Source organism: Hetaerina americana, unplaced genomic scaffold (assembly GCF_022747635.1).
Source record: "Hetaerina americana unplaced genomic scaffold, ioHetAmer1.1.p SCAF_5, whole genome shotgun sequence".
In the NCBI taxonomy this organism is placed as follows: domain Eukaryota; kingdom Metazoa; phylum Arthropoda; class Insecta; order Odonata; family Calopterygidae; genus Hetaerina; species Hetaerina americana.
Window position 1 is genome coordinate 61,821,184 of NW_027287095.1, and position 23,207 is coordinate 61,844,390.

Sequence of the window (23,207 nt, forward strand, 5' to 3'; positions counted from 1 at the left end):
ATACATGTAGTGATCCCTCAATGACAAATAAGTCTTGTTCAAGGCATGAATTTAGTGCATAAAATTTGAAAGGCAAGCTTCAGGCCTTCTGAATTGAGACCTTATTTTGCCCATGAGTGACCTTCTTTTGTATTTTAATACTGGTTATCCATTCAAACTTTGAGCAATTTGAAGTTTGGGCTTCAGAATCCCCGAATAAAAAAAAAACATTGAAAGAACTTTTTTAGTGTTTGGTGCTGCTTTATTCAGTTCTTTGCTATCTCACCCAGTGTTCAAGAAGCATACACACCTTCAGAATGGGCTATATTGCCTGCTTCCCAGGAGCCTATTTAGATTCTACACACCTTGACCTGCCATTCTTCGCCTTTGTGCTCAAAATGCTGTGGTAAATCCAGCTTTCAGGGACTATTAAAGCCTCAGCTGATGCCATTAGAGGAAACGCAAAAACAGCACTCAGATTGTGAAAACCAATAATGGTCCAATAATCCAAGTGGTCCAATAATCTGCTATGGGGTTCCTTCTTCCATGAAGTGGTGAAGAAAAATAAAGTAGTTGTCATGAAGGCCAGTCCTTATAATCAGGGCTAATCAACAGATCTTCATGGTTCCTGCATAGGTGGGTATTTTTAAGCCAAATATTATGGAAAAGTTGGTGGTTGCAGATTTTTGATGGTGAAGAAAAGTAGAATGCTTTCACTGTGTTGCTACACCCAAAGACTGGTTACCTCTGTCCTGGGCAGCAGAGGAAATTTTGGTTAAAAAGTGGTTTAAGCTTTATTTTTTTTAATAATCCACAGATAGTGCACTGCTGATCAAGCAGCGGAAGGCCTTGTTAATTTGATATTTATGGCCGCTTTAATTTTATACCTTTTTATGCGAACAGATCATGTCATTGGTCTTTGTTAACAAGGCTAGTTGTAAAAAGTAATGGTAAGTTTATGTTAGCAAGCCGATCTGTATATCTGCCCCTGGAGTTGGTAATTTACTTGCAATTTACAAAATGTTGGGTGAATGTTTAGTTTTGTATGAATAAAAATTATTCTTGAGGTTTCACTGAAGGCATCTGATACCCTGGAAAGAGGTTTTTTTTGATTAAGTTTATTAAATGTTGGGTGCATGAGTCAACCAATTCCACCACCATTGTCCTCTTTCACATTCCTTTGATTTGGTTTAGTTATGCATATACAAGCAGCTTGATGGTGATGCTGTGATCATATTTTTGAAATTTGTTTTCATGCGTTGTGGAACTGGATATGGTCCTCACTTTTGACTTTTGCAGGTGGTTTTGCGACATTGATGGCATCATATATGAGCCTGGAGTAGTAACATGACTTCCTCTGGAACACCTCATTTTTTAAGTTTATCTGTTAAATCGACCCTAACAAGGCATATTCTACAGTGGTTGAAAGATGGAATTGCTGGTTGTTCAAAGCTCTTGACCGAGTTTAAGCATCTAATGATAGTATATTTTCATTAACTATGTGAAGAGGTAACAGCCTACTCCAATCAAAGTACCACAGCCTATGGAGTTTATCAAATAAAATGCAGGATTGGGAAGTGGTAGGATGGATGGGAGGAGCAATTAAGTGCTGCACCTGGGAGCATCATAGAGAATTATTAATATCTGTATATTATGCAATTTTAAATGTTGAAGAAGTCTTTCGTCTTTTCAATTGTGTTGTGTATTCTTCATTGTTTAAAATTGTTTTTATTTTACTATGCCAAATGATTTTTTAAGTCAATATAAGACAATGTTTTCCTGTCTATATTGATATTAATTCTTCTCCTCAGATTCTGGCGTAATGTAAAGACAGCTTCTCTGCTTCCAGCACAATAACCAAATCTGCCTTGTTTCATTGTATCTACCATTTTCCTCTTTGGAACTGCTCAGTTGTGCATGTATTTTGAAAGTATGTGATAAGGTTCCCACGGACAATACGGGATAGCAACTGCAGGGTTATAGATAGCAAAAATTCCACTTGCCACCCTCAGCGTCTAAAAAATAATTAGTTGTATTTAAATGCATGCTCTTCCACTAACCTTATGTGTTTTGCTATAATAACCCATTCTTTCCGAATTACCTCATTCGTGTTCCGTTCATCTGTTTTTAAGTATCTTTCCTTTCAATCCCTCGTCCCTCTCCGCGGGGGGAAATTCCTGCTACCTGCAACGTTGGGTTGCCTTTTACAGACTCTTTGGGGGTAGAGTGTTTCGTGGTGCATTTTCATGTGGTAGTGATGTTTCAATTTCTTGCTTGTTGTGTCCTGGCTTCCGTGTTGTAGGATGGCTTTCGTGCTGCATCACGGGGTGCAGTTTTTTAAGTTGTTTTGCGGTATATGTGTTTGCATGAGTATTGGATGAAAGGATTTTTGCATGAGTGTGCGCGCTGCTGTGGGTGTAATTTTCCGTGTTGTTTTTTTGCACGTGGTATTTTTCCTTTTTACGGTTGGTGACCTAACACCCCCCGCCACACGCCCTTGCGGCGGCTTGCGGGGTATTATGTAGATGTAGATGTAGAGAAGGTTGCTTTTGTTCCGTCATTAGGGAAATAATTTGCAAGTCCTTTCTTTGGCTTTGTAACCATTTTACTTGCTATAACATATGATGGTACTAAAGCCTCATAGTATTTTATTATTACTTAAAGTACTAAATCACAACATCGTCTTTTAATTTTGGGTGGTATTTTTCCTTCCTCATTTACAGTTTGCTCATTTTCTAGGCACCTCATTTTAAGCCTCTTCTCCAGGTATATCAATCTTCAACATACACTTTACAATAAACTTCAACCATCTCATTTATAAGGTGTGTTTTATCATGCTCATAAATCTGTTGCTTCAGGTTTTTTGCTTACAGAACAATATTAAAATATTCCTTAACCTTATTTAGTTTCCCATCTGTTCTAACAAACTTAACTTTCTTCACCTTTTGTGTTATCTTTCTTTTTTACTTTGCGGTAATGATTCTAATGCTCTACGAGCTATAGTATTTCTTCATAAGTCACCCATGCATTTTTTGTTCCAGTTTCTTTCCCTGGGATTTTGTGGGCAGCTATTCATTAATATTGGGTTATGAAGAAGAATGTACAGGGAATTAAACAATAAACTGAGGTCAGAAATCTATAGGTTAAAGGAAACGGTAGTATGGTTTAACAGAAAAAATTTAGAGCAGGGAAAGTGAATCAATTTTTTGAAAAAAATGGATTAAGGGAATTCAGGGAGAAACTTCATTTTCGATCAGTTACTTGAGAAATGATCTATTCTAGGTGGGTTTGGTTTAATCTGATGAATGTTACTAATGTGACGGGTTTCAGTGGTGGTAGACAGCAATGAAAGTATTAAATTTAGGGAAAAGTAAATTGGAAGGTGCTAAATAAATAGTTATAAAAATGTTAAAGATGAATGAAAATATTGCATCCGTGTTTCTTATAGAAATTAGAGGAAGGTATCCTTGTTAAATAACTTAGTATCCTTGGACTAAGTTATTTTTGACATTTGAATTTAATAAAGAAAACTGTTTGAGGCATAAACTCAAAATTTTTTAAATAAAAAAGTATATTCTGTGCTTCAACTCTGTCTAATCGGTTAGCCATTAGATCTAAATTGTGTTACGATACCTCGGAGTCAAGCGTTGAGTGCTGATGAGACGGGTTAGCATTAAGAATGGGTGGATAAGAATGTCATCAATTTTTTCGGTCAATTCTATTACAACCAAAAGATAACAATTTGTCTATTCCATGCAGATTCGAAATTGCAGCTCTTGGTGCAAAATTGATATAAACTCGCACTCTAGATGTGGACTTCAGACTTGGTTAACAGGCTCTCCCTCCTGATCGTTATCACGGTCGTCAAGATGACAAGCATTTCAGTCGGCTCTCTTGCGAGCCTAATGCACCTGTTCATTGCATGATAACTGAAGACGCTTGACTGCGCAACGTAACAATTTACTGCTACAAGAATGAATGTTGATTGTGTAAAAAATTAAAACTAATGCCAAATAAATTAGTTAGTATAGATTTTTTAGCAACATGAAAAGGGAGAAAATCGGTTGGTGCATGCACAGCGAAGTGAAACCCGACTTGTCCAAAAGAGCTCTGCTTGCCCTCCCTACAGTCGCTAATTTATAAAAAAACTATGCACTGCTTATTAACGGAGTGTTAGTCATAATCACTGTTGGAAATAATACTCCCAACTCATACGTGACTAAATACGAACGGTAGACCTCTTGTATAGAAACTGGGCATTTCAATTGAATTTCGCCGGTAGATGGTTCGAAAGTTACACAATGTTACTTTTCCACACGTTCTCATTACTACAGCATAAGTTTCAATTTGCAACAAAGGAAGATCAAGAGAAAATCGCATTAGGAATATCTCAACGTCGTTCAAATATTAATAATGTGACGTCAAGTATGAATTCAATGGGACCAGTAACTTGTGACTGACAAAGAAATTTTGTAATCTCCAATAGATTTTCCGATTGATCTACTTTCGTGAGTGTTTCGCAAATGCCGGCACGGTACCATTACTTTAAAGGGCGAAGAATTAGTACGGCAATGGTTTGAATAAATAATACAGGAATACAATACAATATACATCTCCATTGATCAACGTTGTTTGAAGATGGAAGAAGAGCGTGGATGAATTATTATTATAACTACTACGACCTAATACTTATCAATCATCAGTCGTTGATTGGATTCTTCGAACACCAGCCTCATGACTATCACTTGCACAATGCGATGCAATTTAATGTAAAATATCGTATTTACTTTCATAAGTAAGCATTACCTTGCGATTCACCCACATAGCATGGAAAATCTGTAGTAGTTACATTTAAATCTTTCACCACTGCCCAAACTTAGTATGTGACTCACTTAAATTTCCAAGTTTTGTTAATGTGCCAGTATTTAACAAGCCATGATAACAAATTTACGCTACGAATACTACCCAGATATCTCGTCAGTTGCTGTCAGTACTGCCTAGGGAAGTTTAAAACTACTCTTTGTTTACACACTTACACATTTTACGTGCACGACTTCTCATTATTTATTCCAACAGTTGTCTAGCCTAGAAAAACCAAGTGCCTGGAAATATTTCTCAAAGGTACAAATTCCGCACTTGACGTTTTTGAAAATGTAAAAATTCGTCAAATCTTTATTAGTCCTTTTTAAAGAGTGTGTGGTTTCATTTTTATTATCTTTATCAAAATAATGACTAACTGTCATCACCATAATTGTCAAATTTAAATTTTATGAACCAATAGCAAAGCTATCCGGCCATACTTGTTTCACTATTGGTCGGTAACCTCAGCGCCTCAATATCTTTTAAGCTGGGTTTGTGATGCCATTTCTCTTATGTTTTAATTGTATTACTTCACGCTATTTACCTAAAATAATAGAGTAATTTCGAATGTGAATGTAACAAAATCGTAGGTCTTAGTGAATTCATCCCGTTACAGTTGGCTCCCGTTTTACCCATTCATTGTGCTTCGCGCCAAGTTGGTTGACGTATACTTGTTTTTCACCACTTTATGCTTGCTTTTGTTGTGTAAGTAACGTGTTGCAATATTTGTAGTATGGATATTGTAAAACTTGGAAAGATATATATTTTTTTACGTGATTATCTGCAGCACAATATGGAGAGACCTCCTGGTGAATTAGCGATGATAAACGGTGATCATGGAGGAGATGCGGAAGCGAAAAAGCCGCCCCCGGGAAAGAAACTGGCGGTGGAAAAAATATACCAGAAGAAATCGCAACTTGAGCATATTTTAATTAGACCTGATACCTATATTGGTAAGTGTATGCTGTTGTTTTGCAAGTGTAGCTATTCTTGCCAATGTGAGAATTGCATTAATGTTTTGCTGTTCCGAGTGAGCACTTAATTTCAAAGGCTTTATGCCGCTGTATTAGCCCTTGAAAAGCTTAGTTTTGTAATTAATTCTTGGCCATTTCTCTGAAGTTCCTTGTGAGCACTACTTATTGCCTGCAATGGAATGGCTCTTACTAAAGTATGCCTGAATACTCTGTGAAGGTTATGATATTAGCCGAACAATTTATTGTATTTTACTATGGAGATCCCATCAATTTAGAGCCTTGCAAGGATGTCCATCACTCCAGTGTGTTAGTTATCCTCTTGATATAATATTATAAGTTCTTCCAAACTGAAATTCTTTCTTTAGGCAATCATGTTTTCAAGAGCATAATGGTTATGGGTGTATGATTTATACCGTCGATAGTTTTTGCTACATGATAAAGAGTGTTGATTTTAGTGTTCCTTCGTTTATTACAAATTTTGTTTAAGTTCAATTGTAGTCATACCATAAGATGAAGTCAACTCTACATCAAGTTTTATCTCTAAATTAACCCATGGAAACCATCGAAACAGCTGGAATAATTTAATAATGAAAATTTACATAGTTTAATATTCAAGTTTTTAACTTGCAATTTCCATGATGTACTCTTATTTCTATTCCTCTTTCGTCCTTACACTCTGAATCTTTGAAACTTTTTCAATTAGTGTTTGAAACTGTCTCTCAGGCTCTGAAATGATGTAGCAGTATTGCGTTTGATCTATTTATGAAATCGCTGATGCATTTATGCTCTAGGAAGGGTGGAAGTATCAAACATGAATGAATTAGAGGGAAATATTGTTACCTAATCTAGGTTTGCAATGTATTTGATTACAGGCTCCACATGCTCCCATAACATTGTTGAAAAATTTATGGGAGGATGATTTTTTAGTCGCATAAATGAGTTCTCTTTATTTAAAAAAAATCTTAAGTATATCTTTAAAAAAATGTGGTGAAAATAGTTATGATTTCCTTCACTGATCTCATTACGTATCATAATAAATTTAGATATTTTGAGTTGATTATTAAGGAATCCTCAATTGTGAGTGAAGAGTGAAAACACCAGATTGATACTGTTCAGTCTATTGTGAGACTAAATGTGTTTCATGCATGTGAATGAGTTAAATTGGTTTACTTAGTCATCATGTGAATACATAACACTTGTACCATTTCATTATGGGCCAGGGAAAGTCATTGAAGCTTAATTTGAGATTATCTGTGGAATATTACTCCCATTTACTAACACCCTCCAAAAAACTCTGTCCTTCATACAGTTTTTTACCCAGTTCAATTTGTACATAGTTTCATCAATGCTTTATTGTTCCTGAGACTTCTAATATTCCTTATAATGAGTCTTTTCGATAACAGTCACCCTCACTTTCTCAGTTAATCCCTTATTCTCAAACCATTTACTTTTCAAATGATAACTTTCATTTCTTCAGCATTGTTCATGACTTATGTGGCATTCATTAACTGATCTTTTACTTCATATTCTCCCAAAACCTTCCACTATTTTCCTGTTTACTCAGTCGTATGTTTTCACCAAATCAACAGATACACCATACACTTTCATATGTACATCAGTGCATTTTGCAAGAACTTGCTGAAGAGCCAACAGGTGATCTATTTATGTATTTTCTTGGCCTAAAGACCATATTACATTCCCCTCATTTGTACAATTTTACTTTCCATGCCCTGTGAACAACGGTATATTCAAAAGATTAATTGCTCTAAAGTTATTACTTTCCTTCTTACTTTACTTTCATGTACATGAAGGCACAGTTATTGAATCCTACCAATTCTTTGATACAACTCCAGTTTGCAAACACAAGTTAAACAATTCTTACAGATTTGTTTAAATCTCATTGTTATGTCAATATTTTAGCGCATAGTTATATCATATATCAATGTCTTAGCATTAATTTTTATTGTCAAATTCTTTATTGTTTGTATGTATTAAAATTAATTTTAATACTTATTAACCATAGGGTCTGTGTTACCGGTAAATGAATTAATGTGGGTGTATGATCAGGAAGAAAATAAAATGGTGCAGCGTAATATATCATATGTACCTGGGCTATACAAGATTTTTGATGAAATTCTTGTTAATGCTGCTGACAACAAGCAACATGATTCAACAATGGATTGCATTAAAATAGATATTGATGCGTGAGTAATAACAGCCATTCATACTGTATTTTCACCGCAAGTTAGTCGTGGTTTTTGATATGCTGTCAATTTTCTGTGTAGGGAGAAGAATTTCATATCGGTGTGGAATAATGGAAGAGGAATTCCTGTTGTGGAGCACAAAGAGGAGAAGATGTATGTTCCTACAATGATTTTTGGCCATCTGTTGACATCTTCAAATTACAATGATGAAGAAGCAAAGCTTACAGGAGGTAGAAACGGTTATGGAGCAAAACTTTGCAATATATTTAGTACAAAATTCACAGTGGAAACTGCTTCTAAGGAGTTCAAGAAATATTTTAAGCAGGTGAGTATTGATATGCCATTTTTACTTAAATGTGTATTGGGTCTTAATCGTAATACTAAAGTGAAATATATTACAGTATAGTGTTTAAAAGTCAATTTTATAGTATATACTGACATAGGTTTGACCTTTCATTTATTTTTTCTTGCGTTTTTTTAATTAATTTCTATGGCATGTTCATAGTTCAGACGAAAGAATTTTGATTCATTTATATAATTCCCAGCCACTGGTAAGTCATTGGGTTAATGGTGCTCTTGAAACAGCTGGTGGAAGTTGAAATGGCAAGGGGCCCCATGAAATGCTCATGGGAAAATGTTTTTCATCTTATGTTGCAAGAGTAAAAATGATAATTTTAGTACAAGTGGAAGAAACGTGATTGCAGAACTAAAATTGTAACTGTAAACTATTAGGAGAGTATATCACTGAGCCATCCCCAAAAATTTTGTAATGTGCTATTCATGTGTTGTTGTTCTACATAACCAAGTTATATATAACAATATGTATGTGATTGTTATCCTAATCACAAAACTTTGATATCTATGCAGTGTGATTGACATTTGTTTGGACTGAGTAGAATATTAATAAGTGTGGGCATGTCCAAGTTTCACCTGGACCATGCTGAGCTGAGGTAGCATTTGTGTCATCGTGTATTTACTCCCCACTAGTTGTAATTTATGTGCTGGGTAATTTAGCCGGTACAAACTTAAAAATTTAACACCTCTCGCATAAAATCATAAACATTACATACACATGTTTTGCAGCAGGCTGGTTATCTGGGCTTCAGTACTCTGCTGAAGTGCTCGAGTATTATTTCACTCATTTTGAATAGTTTATTTGTTAATGTGTCATGAAATGTGTAAAAAGCAATCATTTTCATCCTGTGATTCCTATTGGGACCCAGTTGTGAGTTGAAGATGGGGTAATCTTGGTCAAGTGTGATGCTGGGATACATTTCTTCTGAAGCAGAGTTCATTGAGATTTTTGTAGTAAAGCATTAATTTGAATGTACATCTTATTTCAAATATTCCAGACTCTTAAATTAATTTAGGTTGCTTTGAAGCACAATTTCCTTATTTTTGCTTAAGTTCCTAAAAGTGATTGTCCCAATTTTCTTCCTTTTCAATTTATTTTTCCCAATTGAAAATATGCAGAGTACAGTACTGTGATGCATAATTATACAGATATGATGCATAATTATACAGGTTATGTCCATAGATGGGGACACTGCTGCAAAATAATTCCACAAATACATGTTTAAACACCAATAGTACATTGGAGTAGTAAAATGAATTCATGTAGCCATTATAAGGGTAACAACATTTATCATTCAATTACATGTATACATAAAAACTTCCTTTGTAAAAATGCTGAGAGATTTAATATTTTAAATCCCTGGGGGTAACTTGGTGTAATTTGATGCATTGAGTGAGTTCCTTTGAAAATCAATGTCATATTAGCTGATATTACATTAAAGATATCACATATCTTGGTCTCATGGGCGTGTAAACCATTATATCAAGGAAAAATAACCATTATTTTTTTTAAACATTACTGAATTATAAATTAATGGATGGGGCTGTAAATATGGCAAGACTTAAAAAGTGGTCTGAAATTGGCTCTATAGGGTTCATAGCATATAGACCTAACCATTTTCTTTTGCGTGACTTTTTAGTGGTATCCCGATCTCTACTTGCGGTGCTTTGTGAAGAGCACTTCAAGTGAACATACCATCCGTCGAATGGGGTGTTCAATTGTGAACCCCTTGGTGCCTTTCATTGAGAGTAGGCTAATGCTGATGTTGGGTTTCTCTCCACCCTTGCTCATTTCCCATCCATTCCTAACTGCACAAATGATCTCAGTAGCTGGTTGCTTCACCTAAATCTACTACTCCCCCAAGAAACATGTAGTTTTTCACGATATACCATACAAAGGTAATATAAATTAAAAATTTATACATGGAATACTCATCCTGGTTCTGCCAAGGCAGTTCTGGCTTGACAGCAGGTGCCAGGTAAACAAAAATGAGAGCTTAAAGTGTATGCAATTATAAAGTCACATATATTGTGTCATGTTTTGTTCCAAGCACTAATCCAGTCTGTGTAATAACCAGTCTTTTATTCTCCCTTTTACAGCGTTAACTGACTAATATATATAAATATTTAGGTATTTCATTGAATTTAGAGGTACAGTAACCTCCAATTTTCTTCATTAAATAGGAAGGACTTGCATCCAGTTGATATTTTCTTGCAGAAAAAGTAATGTCTCTGTATTTGATGGTTTCTGGCCTAACTTTTTGCAAGTTCATGTTCATGGAATGAAGAACGCAATGTATTTTTCCACTGCTCTTTATTTAGGTACTCCTAGTTTCAATGCTTAGGCATCAACATTAGGTACAAAGTCACTCAAGTTGCAGTCCATTTATTCTTGTATATTCTTGTGGGGAAAGGGGTGGGTGAGAGAGGGGGGGTTTGTTATCAGCATTGATGGGAAGGAGGAGAGGGGTGTTAAGCATCAGGAAAGGCATTTAGAGGGGTTCACAGTGAGGGTAGTTAGGTCCATGAAGGAAAGGGATGCTTCCAGAATTAGGGAGAGGTGTTCAATCAATAAATCGTTGACCAAATGACCCTTTTTCAAATTCCCTCTTGATTTCCAGCTCTTCCCACTTGTCCATCCTCCATTCTTTGTCCATTTAGTGTATCATTTCCGGGTTGAAATCGCTCCATGATTTCTTCCCACAGATGCTTGGTGAAGTGACATTGTGCGAGGTCTTTTTTGATATGGTTAAGGATTGGGCTGTTCCCATTACACCACATGTCAGTGTCTTGAATTATGGCATAGCATATTAACATTTAAGGAAATAAGGCTGCAGGTCTCAATTTCGTAAAAGAAAGGTCATAGTTGGTTGTCATATGAATGGAAACTTCATGCATACTCAAGAAAATACATTATAATGATGTGTTTATTTTAGATATTTAGTAGTTTGCAGGCATTCTGCTGATAAATATGTTAGCAGTGATTTGAAGTTTTTTTTTACATATTATGAATTTATACTGTCATAACTTTGAGCTGATTGATATTTAATATATTCCCTGTTCTTGTAATTTTTAATGGTTTTGCTTGTCTCTCTCTCTTTCTCTTATAGACTTGGTATGGCAATATGGGTAAGGCCTCGGAAGTGAAGCTGTTAGATTATCACAAAGAAGATTTTACTAGAATTGCATTCTCACCAGATCTACAGAAATTTCAAATGGAAACTCTAGATAAAGACATAGTTAGCTTAATGAGCCGACGTGCCTTTGATGTGGCTGCATCCACACGTGGAGTGAATGTGTACCTAAATGGGAAAAAACTTCCTGTAAGTACCATTTCAATACATTGGTTTTGGCTACTAAAATGACAAATGATCTTTTATTGTCAACTATTTGTGTTGAGCTCAAATTACCAGGAAACTGCTAGTTCCTGTTTGTATTAAGAGAAGACATTTACTCAATCTTTAACTTTCTAGGTAAAATCCTTCAAGGATTATGTTGAACTATATCTGAAAGATAAGAAAGATGAGACAGGTCAATCACTGAAGTCTATACATGAAGTTGTAAATGATCGATGGGAGGTTGCTGTTACAATTTCGGATAGAGGCTTCCAACAAGTTTCATTTGTGAACAGTATTGCAACCACCAAGGTAGGTATTATGTGCATGGATATCAAACACTTCCTGCACAAGTAAAAAATATTAATAATTGAGATGCATGATTTTGCAATTTTCTGTAAAATCCATTTGCTCTCTCACTGTTTTCCAATTAGCTTATTGGATATAACTATTCATATTAAGATGAAAACGTGTACTCAAAGTGATGATGCTGCAGTGTAGTGATGAAAATGTAGTAGTTGGCTTTTATAATGAAAAGGACATTTTTTAAACAAATAATTTTTTTAAGCACCTCTCCTTCTTGTTTGTGATGTTTGATTTTTAACATAATAGTTGTGAAGGTTAGCTTGGACTAAAATGATGTCATATATCTATTGTGGGATATAATATATGGGTGCAACACTTATATCGGAAGTGTACCATTGTAACAAAATTGGTATTACTGGAAATAGCTGTGCTTTAAAATGAAATTATAATTGCTAATTAACTTTGCTAGACCCAGCAAACAATAACAAACACAGTGCTAAGGGCTATCCACCATATTGGCGTATGATGTGAGCGCTGTTCTTGATGCTTTGAGTTTGATTTGTCAGTGTCACTCCCAAGTAATTTTAAAACATGGAAATGCACTGTGAATGAAAACATGATATTGAAGTATTTTATGATGCTGAACTAAATTATTCTGTAAATGACTTTTTAAAAAGATATGCCTCTTGGTGCCACATCGTATGATAATGAAAGTATGCTTGCCCCTTAACAATTTAATTTGCAACAAATAAGGGATGTATTTACTCTCTATGTACACTGATAAACTATGCATCAAGCATATCAATCATTATTTTAAAACCCAGGAAAAATTCAATTTTTTGAGTTACTATCTCTTTAAGCATTATCTATTTTCATTTAAAATGCCGTGTAGATTTCATGGTTTAATTTTGTTTCGGTACTTGATAATGTACTAGTGCAATTTATTGATAAGTTTTGTTTTGAAATACATTTAATCTTAATTGATTGAGGGAGATAAAAACATTATCTTTAGATAGATAGATAGAGGTCTTAATATGGGTGAAATTGAGATCAAATGGTCCCTTCCATTTAACCCATAATCATATACATATTATAAAGGCCATAAAATTTCTAAGTACAGACATACACAATATATATACGCATGCATGCAATTAAATACATGTATACACATATGCATTGGCAGGAATAAATAGCGATCACAACCTAGTAATTATGGAGAGCCAACTTTGCTACAAGAAAATTAAGAAGACCGAACAAGAACCAAGGTGGGACTCAAAATTGTTGGCATAAAAAGGCAACATAGAAAGTTTTTCCGTGGCCATTGACAGCAAACTAGGTGATGAAGGAGAAAGGATCCCTGAAGAGAGATGGGATGAACTGAAGAGGACAATCGCAGAAGAAGAGCAACTAGTGAGAAAGAGAGCCGACATGAAGAAACCATGGATCACGACGGAGACAAGGGAACTAATAGAAGAAAGAATAAAATACAAGAATGCAAGGCAATGCAATGCAAAGTGCATTTATTATCTCTTCAGGCACATCACTGGTTTCACTCTCCGAAGTTAACTCTCATCTTCTAGCACTGGCGTTGAAATATTGCCTAAAGCTTTTTCAAATCCATTTTTTACACAAGTCCCTCTGACACCCTGTCAACTTTCCAGGATCCTTTGGCTTATTTCTTCGTAAGACACTCTTTTAATCCTTGATTCTGTGCAGTCTTTCATACCAGACATCATTCACTTCTCCCAACTATAACTTATGGAGGGAAAAAAGCAACGGTCCAAGTATGGATCCTCATGGAACACCCCTTTGTATTTTCAGCCAGCTGGAGGTTGAATCACGTGTGATGACACTTTGAAACCGGTTACTTAAGTATGAGCGAATGAATCGTAAAGACGAGGAAGAAAAATTCAGGATTTGAAGTTTTACTGCTAGAATATCTTACTCAATAGGGTCGAAGGCTTTCGTAAAGTCTAGGAGAGTCATTATTGTCACGTCTTAACTATCAACGGATAGTAAAGGTTAATGAAAAGTAGGCAAGTATCATTCAGGGTTAAAGGAAAAAGGTCTTCAAACTAAAAGGAGGGAACTATCACAGATTATGGTTTTAAAAAAAGAACATTGAAAATCAAGTATCTATGGTGACTCAGAAAATTAAACAAAATCCTGAAAAGCTTCTTGATTTTTATAATAGGAACCTTTTAGTCACCCAAATTTGTGGTTGATCATACAATGGAATTATTATTTTTCTTGTTAGTTGGAAGCACTAGTTTTGAGAAAAAATATTGTTAGATTTGGTTATACTATGTTACATAAAAGTTTGCTATGGAAAACGTTGTTATGTCTTTTGTATGATTATGTATGAGCATAAATATATTGCCTTACAAAAGTTCTTAAAATACCTTTATTCTTTTCCCAGGGTGGCCGTCATGTAGAATATGTTGTCGACATGATAGTGAAGCAGGTGAGTGAGATACTTAAGAAGAAGAATAAGATCGGTATTCAAGTGAAATCGCATCAAATAAAGAATTACATGTGGATTTTTGTCAACTGCCTCATTGTTAACCCAGCATTTGACTCACAAACTAAGGAAAATATGACTCTGCAGTCCAAAAATTTTGGCTCAAAGTGCAAGCTCTCTGACAAGTTCTTTACTGCTGTAAGTGCCTCTTATGATTAAATTCCATGAAATTATGTATGTAAAGCTCTTTCTTCATTGTGTGGCAATGAAATTTGATTGTTCTTGTAATATTTTGGATTCAGGTCTCTAAATTAGGAATCGTTGAATCCATCCTCAGATGGGCAAAATACAAGGCTGAGAATCAGCTTCAAACGAAATGCAGTGGCAAGAAACAAAATAAATTGAAAGGTATGTGTGGCAGTTTTGATTCAGTTTCACCAGTCCTAACATATGTACTTGAATGTTACATTTGTACTAATTTGTGCATTGAAGTTGTCCGTCTTTTTTGTTAATTCTTTCCCTTTTTGAGGAATTACCCTTTTCAAGTAAATTTTCTCACTCAATTCATTTCCTTGAGAAGTTGTTTTTTTTCCAGGATCAACCTTCAAAATTAAGAAGTTATTATTTTGCCATGAAATTTTTATGTGAAAAATATTATAAAAATATGTTACCAATTTCAGGAATGCTCTTGTGATAAAATATGATAGCAATAGCGTCAGTGGAACTATTTCATTGGTATCCTCATTAGGCATAGCTATTCTGTTAGTGTTGTAAGTAAAATAATCATTAAACCAGTGCTATTAGTGAGAATTTTTTAAATGTCTCATGCTGTTGTTTTTAACTATATTAGAATTGAAATATTCACCTCCCAAGGAGAGTCAATACTTGTTTTTAACCTATGAATGATTGGCTAAATATGATGTAATAATGTTGGCTAACAATAAAATTGTCCCCCCTTATTATTTCTGGTGCTGAACTTTTTGATAAATATAATGAAAAGGAACTAGATAATTTGCAACTATTTAATAAAATGTCGGTCGTGGTAGTCCAGGGGTAGAATGTTGGACTACTGACTGGAGGGCCTGGGTTCGATTCCCGGGCAAGCCTCTCTGGGCACCTGCAACTCCACCCAAGCTATGTGATTTTTCGGGTACCAGATCTTCCTGGGAAACCATAACCGGCCCAGGGAAAGGAATTAGCCCCTCCCCTACTTTGACGTGTGAATTTCATATGCCGTTGGGCTTAGTACTGGGTGAACTCTATCATCACCTACCAAACTGGCCTTTGGGTTGATTACTGAGCTGATTGTTTTTTAATAAAATATAATAAATAATGGAATTTTCCTAAGTTTCTTTTTTTTATGGATATTAAAAACTTCCCTGTGTATACACAAGCTCTATCAGGGTTATTCATCTTAATAGACTTATTTTCACTCATTTTGCTTCAAGTAATAAACTTGTATTCCATATCATCATCCTTATTTTGGTACTCAATATAGGAATTGCAAAGCTGGAGGATGCGAATGATGCAGGGACCAGAAATTCTCTTGACTGTACACTCATTCTTACTGAAGGAGATTCAGCCAAAACTGTGGCTGTAACTGGACTTGCTGTTGTAGGAAGAGATAAATATGGTGTATTTCCTCTAAGGGGTAAACTACTGAACGTTCGTGAAGCTACCCACAAGCAGGTGAATTAATGCATCGCTTATTTACGAACTCCTTAGACATGTAGATGATTCCAATTCAGATAGACTTCTAATTACTTCATAAATATTTTGAGTAACAGTAATGAGTAAGTGGTAGTGGTATTTCTGTTTTTGTGAACTCCATTTGTGGTTGTTAATCACATTTAATTAAAAAATAAATTGTCAAATATCAGGAATGGTTTGTCTGATGTATAGTAACAAAATTTTTATTGCTCTTTCATTGTCATTTGTTTACTTTTAGATTATTGAAAATCAAGAAATTAACAACATAATCAAAATAATGGGTCTTCAGTACAAAAAGATTTATGAATCAGTTGATGATCTGAAGACCTTGAGATATGGCAGAATGATGATCATGACTGATCAGGATCAGGTATGTTAAATTAGAATTATACTTTCATTATCCAACACTGTATAATTGTGCTCAACAACTGAGAATTTTTTTAAGTTCACTTGTTCATTAGTTGCAAGAGAACAGAAATAGCCCTTTGATTTTTGGAACTGTCAAGATTTTATTAATAAATGCTTTAAGATTGTGTACTTATACTGTCTGTGTACTGATGGGTGTATTTTCTTGATTTTTTTGCTTAAGAAGCTGGGATTAATGCATTTTGCAACTTGCCTATGTCAGCCAATAAGTTAATGTATAATATGTTGTTTTCTCAATCAGGATGGCTCCCACATCAAGGGACTTCTTATTAACTTTATCCATCACAACTGGCCATCACTGTTAAAACTGCCATTTTTGGAGGAATTCATCACTCCAATCGTCAAAGCTACGAAGGGCTCCACTCAGTTACGTTTCTACTCATTACCTGAATTTGAGGACTGGAAGAAAGACACAGGGAACTGGTATAGCTTCAAGATAAAGTACTACAAAGGTATTTTTTTTAACGGAAAATATTATTTTGCACTGAGTCAAGATTTTGGATGTATTTGTTTGTGTAAAAAATGAGATTGATGGGAAGAGTGAGCTTAAACACAACTCTCTTTATCCAGCTATTCAATTTAGAAATTTGAGAGATGGTTGAGGCCGATACTTTGTGGAAATGCATTTGTTTAGCTTGAAGAAAATATTATTTACTTTGCATTTCCAGTGGAATCGCTAAGTCTTTGATTCTCCCTTTGTGCTTTACAATTTAGAGGGTTTGTGGAGAGATCTTTGAGCTCCAGATACGAGAGTTTATTCTGGCGTCATTCTTTAGATAAATTCCAAGAAACTACAGGAGATGCTGCAACAATAACTTAAGATGGAGTCATCTGCTAATATGCATTATAATGAAACAATATCCGAGTGTAAAAATTATTTGCTTCGACTGGGATCCCGGCCTAGGCGAATGATTTTGACACTCTGAAATTGTTGCGTTGTCATTCTTTTGACTTGGAAAATAATTGTTTCAAGTTATACCTGCCATGGGTAGGTGTATTTGAAGCCAAATGTTTTTCATGATTTTTCTTTTACTGGTTTTTTTCCCTGAAAGCATTACTATATTTGTAACGGTAATATGTGAGAAAGTGATGTCACTAGTAAATATCCTGATACAAATGTAGCCAATGGCAAGTATGTTTATAACTTGGGCAGCCAAACCATGGAGTTTCCATCCAAGTTCCATATTAATAACCTGTTATCTATCATGGGGCATCTGGTATAGGATAGTATAATTAGGCTACAAGCTGAGCGTATTATCACAGCTGGTCAGGTTTGGAGGAAAAGGGTGAGACGAGGGAGTGGAAGTGAGAACTAGCAATTATTCAGATATGTTAAGCAAGAAGGCTAAATACTAGAAGAATCAATTCTCCATAAGGCAAGGTATAGGAACAGGGTGTTACGGAAAACATGAAAACAGTGAGAGTTAAGAATCAGAACTTATACCAATGGGAAATATTGTTAATGTTCCCTGTGTTAATTGCATTTTTACATATTTTAAACAAACTTTTTTTAATGACTCACTTAGGAATCGCATTACGAGGATCGTGCCAGAGGTTGCACAAGTGGTACATGTGCTATTGTTAACCCGAAGTACTAATGGTGAAGATTTAGTGCATAAAATTTTGCCAATATGTTAAATATATGCTAAATGCCCACCAAATTAAAAATGTACTGATGAAGGTTTTAGGCTCTATTAATCATCTGTATAAGACTGTGGCATCGTCCTTCCAAATGCATTCTAAAGTTTTAAAATCTATGTATAAATTTAGCCTCGACTTTTTTAGCTTACCTTCTAGCATTTAAAAACTTGAATAAAATTAAATATTTCTGGTACTTATTTAACTTATTAGTTTCAATTATTTATTCAGTTTGAGCATAACTATAATAATCCTGGCCTGAAAAATATTTTAATGGCAAAACTATCTGTTTGATTTTAAGTCAACACTAGCATTTGCATAGGATTTGTCACATTTGTCACAAAATAAATTAATAATTTCTGTACTGGAATGATGCAAGTGGAAATGATAAAAATCATCAAATTACCTTCCCCACCATCGGGAGTTAGGAAATGAATGTGTTAAAGCATCGTAAACTGAAAAATATAACTGAGCTTCATTGCCAGAGGATATTCAATGTCTATTATCTGATTAGAGCCCTATTATTAATTTCATTAAATTTATTTTTAGCAATTTAGTTGTAATCTGTGGATTATTTTTACTTGAATTTAATTCTATAAAAGTAGTTCACACCTGAATTTACTCTTGACTTACATAGCCCATCACAGATTTGTTAACATTCACTTGACTGTTTTCTGCCAGGTTTGGGAACCTCTACAGCAGAGGAAGCTAGGGAATATTTTGCTGACATGGGACGGCATCGTGTTCTTTTCAAGCATGGTGGTCCACAGGATGATCATTCCATCATCATGGTGAGTAATCTCCAGGATTAAATCTCAAAGAGGCAAGGCTTTTGGCACCCTAGTTACACCAGATATCAACCAAGCACAGTGTACTCTTTTTCAAGCATTGAGGTGGAACTATTTAGTGGCAAAGATGAGTTTACCATTATAATTACTTTATACTGTGTTTCAGTTTTCTGCTATCACCATTGTCGGGACTCCTATTTAATGCAAAAATACTGGCATGTATTAGTGTACTCACATGGATAAACTGTATCATGTATTATTATTACACTATTACTGTATTTATTCACAGTAATCCTCCCATGAACACCACCACTTTTGGTATTGACATTGTAAAAGTTCTTGGTCTATTATAACAATACAAAGATAATGATGTAATATTTCCTGCAGTAAAAATGCACTTTTGGGTAGATGGGCAAGTATGGCAATGCTTACTCTGGTGATCGTAGAAGAAGAGAAAATAATTCTGTCGCCATTTTTGTTTTAACAAGAGGATGATTCAAATGCCTTGATAGTATTACAGAAAAACACAAATGCTTACTCATAGTTGTTGAAAATCATTAGTGGGAATTGAGATGCATCCCTGAAAATGTCATTTCATAATCATTTAGATCTTTTGGTTCCTGACTATTGGGTTTCTTTCATTCCAGACATATTTCAATTAGCTATGAAAGTTTCATAGTAAAAGGAAGTAATTAGTTCATTTGATCTTAGCTTTCCATGCATTTCACTTTGTTCCAAAAACTAGAGTTGTGTGTTTTTAATATGTATTAAGTTGTGCATTGTACAGTGGTGTAATATAGTATGTTGACCAAGGGCTTGACCATTCGATTGTCACATAGGTTATACTTTGAAACTTGAAATAGTCTGACAATTTAGTATTTTCACTGTACATTACTATTTGAAAAAGGTCAAAAATTTTTAAATGCAAGTGGTAAAATCTTGGAATTATTATTTATCATTTACTTCTGAAAGTAGGTTGCACTTACATTATTTAATGTCAGTGGTTTCTTTGTTGAAGCAGCACAGTTTTGTAATGTGTGTCATTAATTTTCCAATTTCAGGCCTTCAGCAAGAAGTGTGTTGATCAGCGCAAGGAATGGCTGACCACCTGGATGGAGGATACCAAACGAAGGCGAGAACTAGGCCTTACAGCCACGTTCCTCTACCAGACTAACACAAAAGTGGTCACCTTTTCAGATTTTGTGAACAAAGAGCTGGTTCTTTTCAGCAACCTTGATAATGAACGTTCCCTACCTTGTCTGGTTGATGGTTTAAAACCTGGACAAAGAAAGGTGAGTGAGTAATGGATTTGATTGCATTAACATGGATTGTCTCATGAAATTACTGAATTTTTGCAATCTTGCTATCACAAATATTAAAAATATTTTTGAAAAAATTATAAATATACAATAAAATTAAGTTGAATTTCATAATGTTAATTTTCAGGTTGTCTTTACCTGCTTCAAGCGAAATGATAAACGTGAAATAAAAGTTGCACAATTGGCAGGTTCAGTGGCTGAACACTCAGCCTATCACCATGGTGAAGTTTCTCTTATGTCCACAATCATTAATTTGGCCCAAAACTTTGTCGGTAGCAATAATATAAATATTTTGCAGCCTATTGGTCAATTTGGCTCCAGATTACAGGGTGGCAAAGATGCTGCCAGCCCTAGGTATATTTTCACCATGCTAAGGTAAGCATTACCAAGCACCGGATGCATTTTTTTAATTGATAAAAATTTTATTAAAATGTTGGTTTTCATTTTATGCTTATTTTGTTTCACCACCAAACCATATAGGAATTTAAACTTGTTCTAAACTTCTTTCTTGTCAACAACCAAGTACTCTTTATGCCATGAGGTAGAGCAATGGTTGGCTAGAGTAGAGCTGAGTAGAAATCAATTGAGTGTATGACTGGCTACCATGGTTAGAAGAATTTGTTTACCTGTCACTGTTAAACATTTTACCTCCTTGTTACCTTCAAACATCAGTATGCTATCCATACTAAAAAGAAAGACTCGTACTTTTCCACAGATTTTATTATATAATAAAATTATAATAAAATCTGTGGAAAAGTATGAGTCTTTCTTTTTAGTATGGATATTAAATACTTCCACGAAGTGAAGCCTGAAACAATAGAATATATCAGTATGCTATTTAAAATAATATTGTCAGAGCAAGTTATTCAAAAAATTTAAGATATTATGGTGAATTTTTGAAATCAATTTCAAAGCGTTAAACTGTGATTTAGTAACTTGCGCCATAAAATAATATTAAGAAGCAAGGTTCAGGAATAGTAATATTGGTTTGCTGCCAAGGTGCTATGCCTAGTTATTTTTTGGTCTTTTGAATCCTGTGATACAGATCCATTCACCTTAAGAAAATAAGAAAAAAATGAGATCAGTATGTTAGACATTTGCCTGTTTTCCTGGAAGTTATTATGTTGGTCATAAAATTCATGCTTACCAAGGAATATGAATAATTATTCAGTGTATTTGCCCTTTTATTTCTCATGTTTCTGACTTAGTTGTTGCTGAGTCATTTAACTTAGCAAATAATTAAAGAGAAAATATTAATGTATTATGAATATCTTAAGAATAATTTAGAACATCTTAAATGTGGAGGAATAATTTGACCGCTTAATGAAAATGTAATTGGTATTCCAGTGTTTATCATTTGTAATAATTAATGTTTTTTTTTGTGGCTTAGCCCCTTGGCAAAGCTTATCTTCCACCCTCATGATGAAGCACTCCTCAATTACTTGCAAGAAGACAATCAGAAAATAGAGCCTGAGTACTATGTTCCTGTAATACCAATGATATTAGTAAATGGAGCTGATGGAATTGGTACTGGTTGGATGACAAAAATTCCAAACTACAACCCACGAGAAATAATAGCCAATATCAAGAGGCTTCTTGATGGGGAAGCACCTGAGAGCATGGTAGGATTTTGTGTTCTGTGGTTGCCTTTATTGCATCTCATTGTATTTGGTAATTATGTTTGTTTATTAACCTAAATTGTGATTTACTCCTCAGAAACCTTGGTATAAGAATTTCCGTGGCACAGTAACTGATATAGCCCATCAACGTGCATTGGTTTGTGGTGAAATATCAATGCTTGGGCCTACCTCCTTTGAAATTACAGAACTTCCAGTTGGCACGTGGACCCAGGCGTACAAGGAGACAGTTTTGGAGCCCATGCTTCATGGTTTGGCCGAAAAGGTTCCTTCGTTGATAACGTATGTTTAATGTTTTTAATTCACAATTTTCCTATGCTCTGCATTCCTTTTGTTAAGGAAAGTTTCTGAAGTTATTATTATTATTATTATTATTACTTTTTATTTGCCCAGAGATCACAATACAAAAATACCAGGTGGGTGAAGTATGTACATGATATAAGGCACGTCAATGAGGAGCAAAGACACAGGCTCAGTTAAGATACATAAAAGAATAGATGCTCATAGTTACATAAGTGTTTGGTACAAACCCATGAACATCGGCTGTAACATGCACATACAATATCAAATTCAGAAAAATCATTGATCACAAACATGAATCAGACCATTACCATTGCTAGAAACTAAAAGTATGAACTTACTGGTCGGGAATTTAAAAAGTTTTCATATACTTAAGAAATTCTTACCTAATTTTTTTGAGTAAAAATTGTCAAAAATCAAATGATTTTACGGGAAATAACAAATAAATTCCCTGCTTCGTAAAAAATTTCACAGTTTTCCAAAGAATAATTTTTGCCTCAGCTTACTGAAAATTTATTTTTGCATATTTTTTTCAAGGAGTCACATAATGGTATTCATTATTGTTCATTGCCAATGACCTATGGTATGCAAACAAGCATGTAGTATTTCTACTGCAATTTATTTAGGAACTACATAAATTACAGTCACACTAAGCTTAACAATCTTGCTTTGATTCATAGAATAATCTCAAGGGAGGTCAGGTCAATGTGTATTATATACCATTATTTATCTTGTAGAAGAATGTGAAGTCTTTGTTTGCATCTGGTGGCTTTTGAATGGTTAGCCCATCTCTGATTGTTGAGGTTAGTCAAATGATTGAACTATATGTGAACCAACAGTCATGAATTCTAAATGGCAATTCTTGGGGCACCCAGTAATCATACCTGAGTTCGATTTCAAAATAATGTACAGAATT

The 23,207-nt window shown here is 34.7% G+C and overlaps 1 protein-coding gene across 1 annotated transcript in view; it reads left to right on the forward strand.

Annotated features, from left to right (window-relative positions):
- The first annotated feature begins 5,313 nt into the window (after nt 1-5,313).
- Top2 (topoisomerase 2) overlaps nt 5,314-23,207 on the forward strand; it is a 38,097-nt gene continuing 20,203 nt past the window's right edge. The window contains exons 1-17 of the mRNA XM_071592959.1: nt 5,314-5,330; nt 5,456-5,544; nt 5,627-5,792; nt 7,837-8,017; nt 8,099-8,342; nt 11,482-11,694; nt 11,845-12,018; nt 14,432-14,671; nt 14,776-14,881; nt 15,972-16,162; nt 16,422-16,553; nt 16,851-17,061; nt 18,929-19,038; nt 20,097-20,327; nt 20,482-20,729; nt 21,745-21,976; nt 22,071-22,273. Of these exons, the coding sequence (XP_071449060.1) occupies nt 5,633-5,792; nt 7,837-8,017; nt 8,099-8,342; nt 11,482-11,694; nt 11,845-12,018; nt 14,432-14,671; nt 14,776-14,881; nt 15,972-16,162; nt 16,422-16,553; nt 16,851-17,061; nt 18,929-19,038; nt 20,097-20,327; nt 20,482-20,729; nt 21,745-21,976; nt 22,071-22,273 (2,876 nt within the window). The 5' untranslated portion in view covers nt 5,314-5,330; nt 5,456-5,544; nt 5,627-5,632. The remainder of the gene's footprint in view (nt 5,331-5,455; nt 5,545-5,626; nt 5,793-7,836; nt 8,018-8,098; nt 8,343-11,481; nt 11,695-11,844; nt 12,019-14,431; nt 14,672-14,775; nt 14,882-15,971; nt 16,163-16,421; nt 16,554-16,850; nt 17,062-18,928; nt 19,039-20,096; nt 20,328-20,481; nt 20,730-21,744; nt 21,977-22,070; nt 22,274-23,207) is intronic.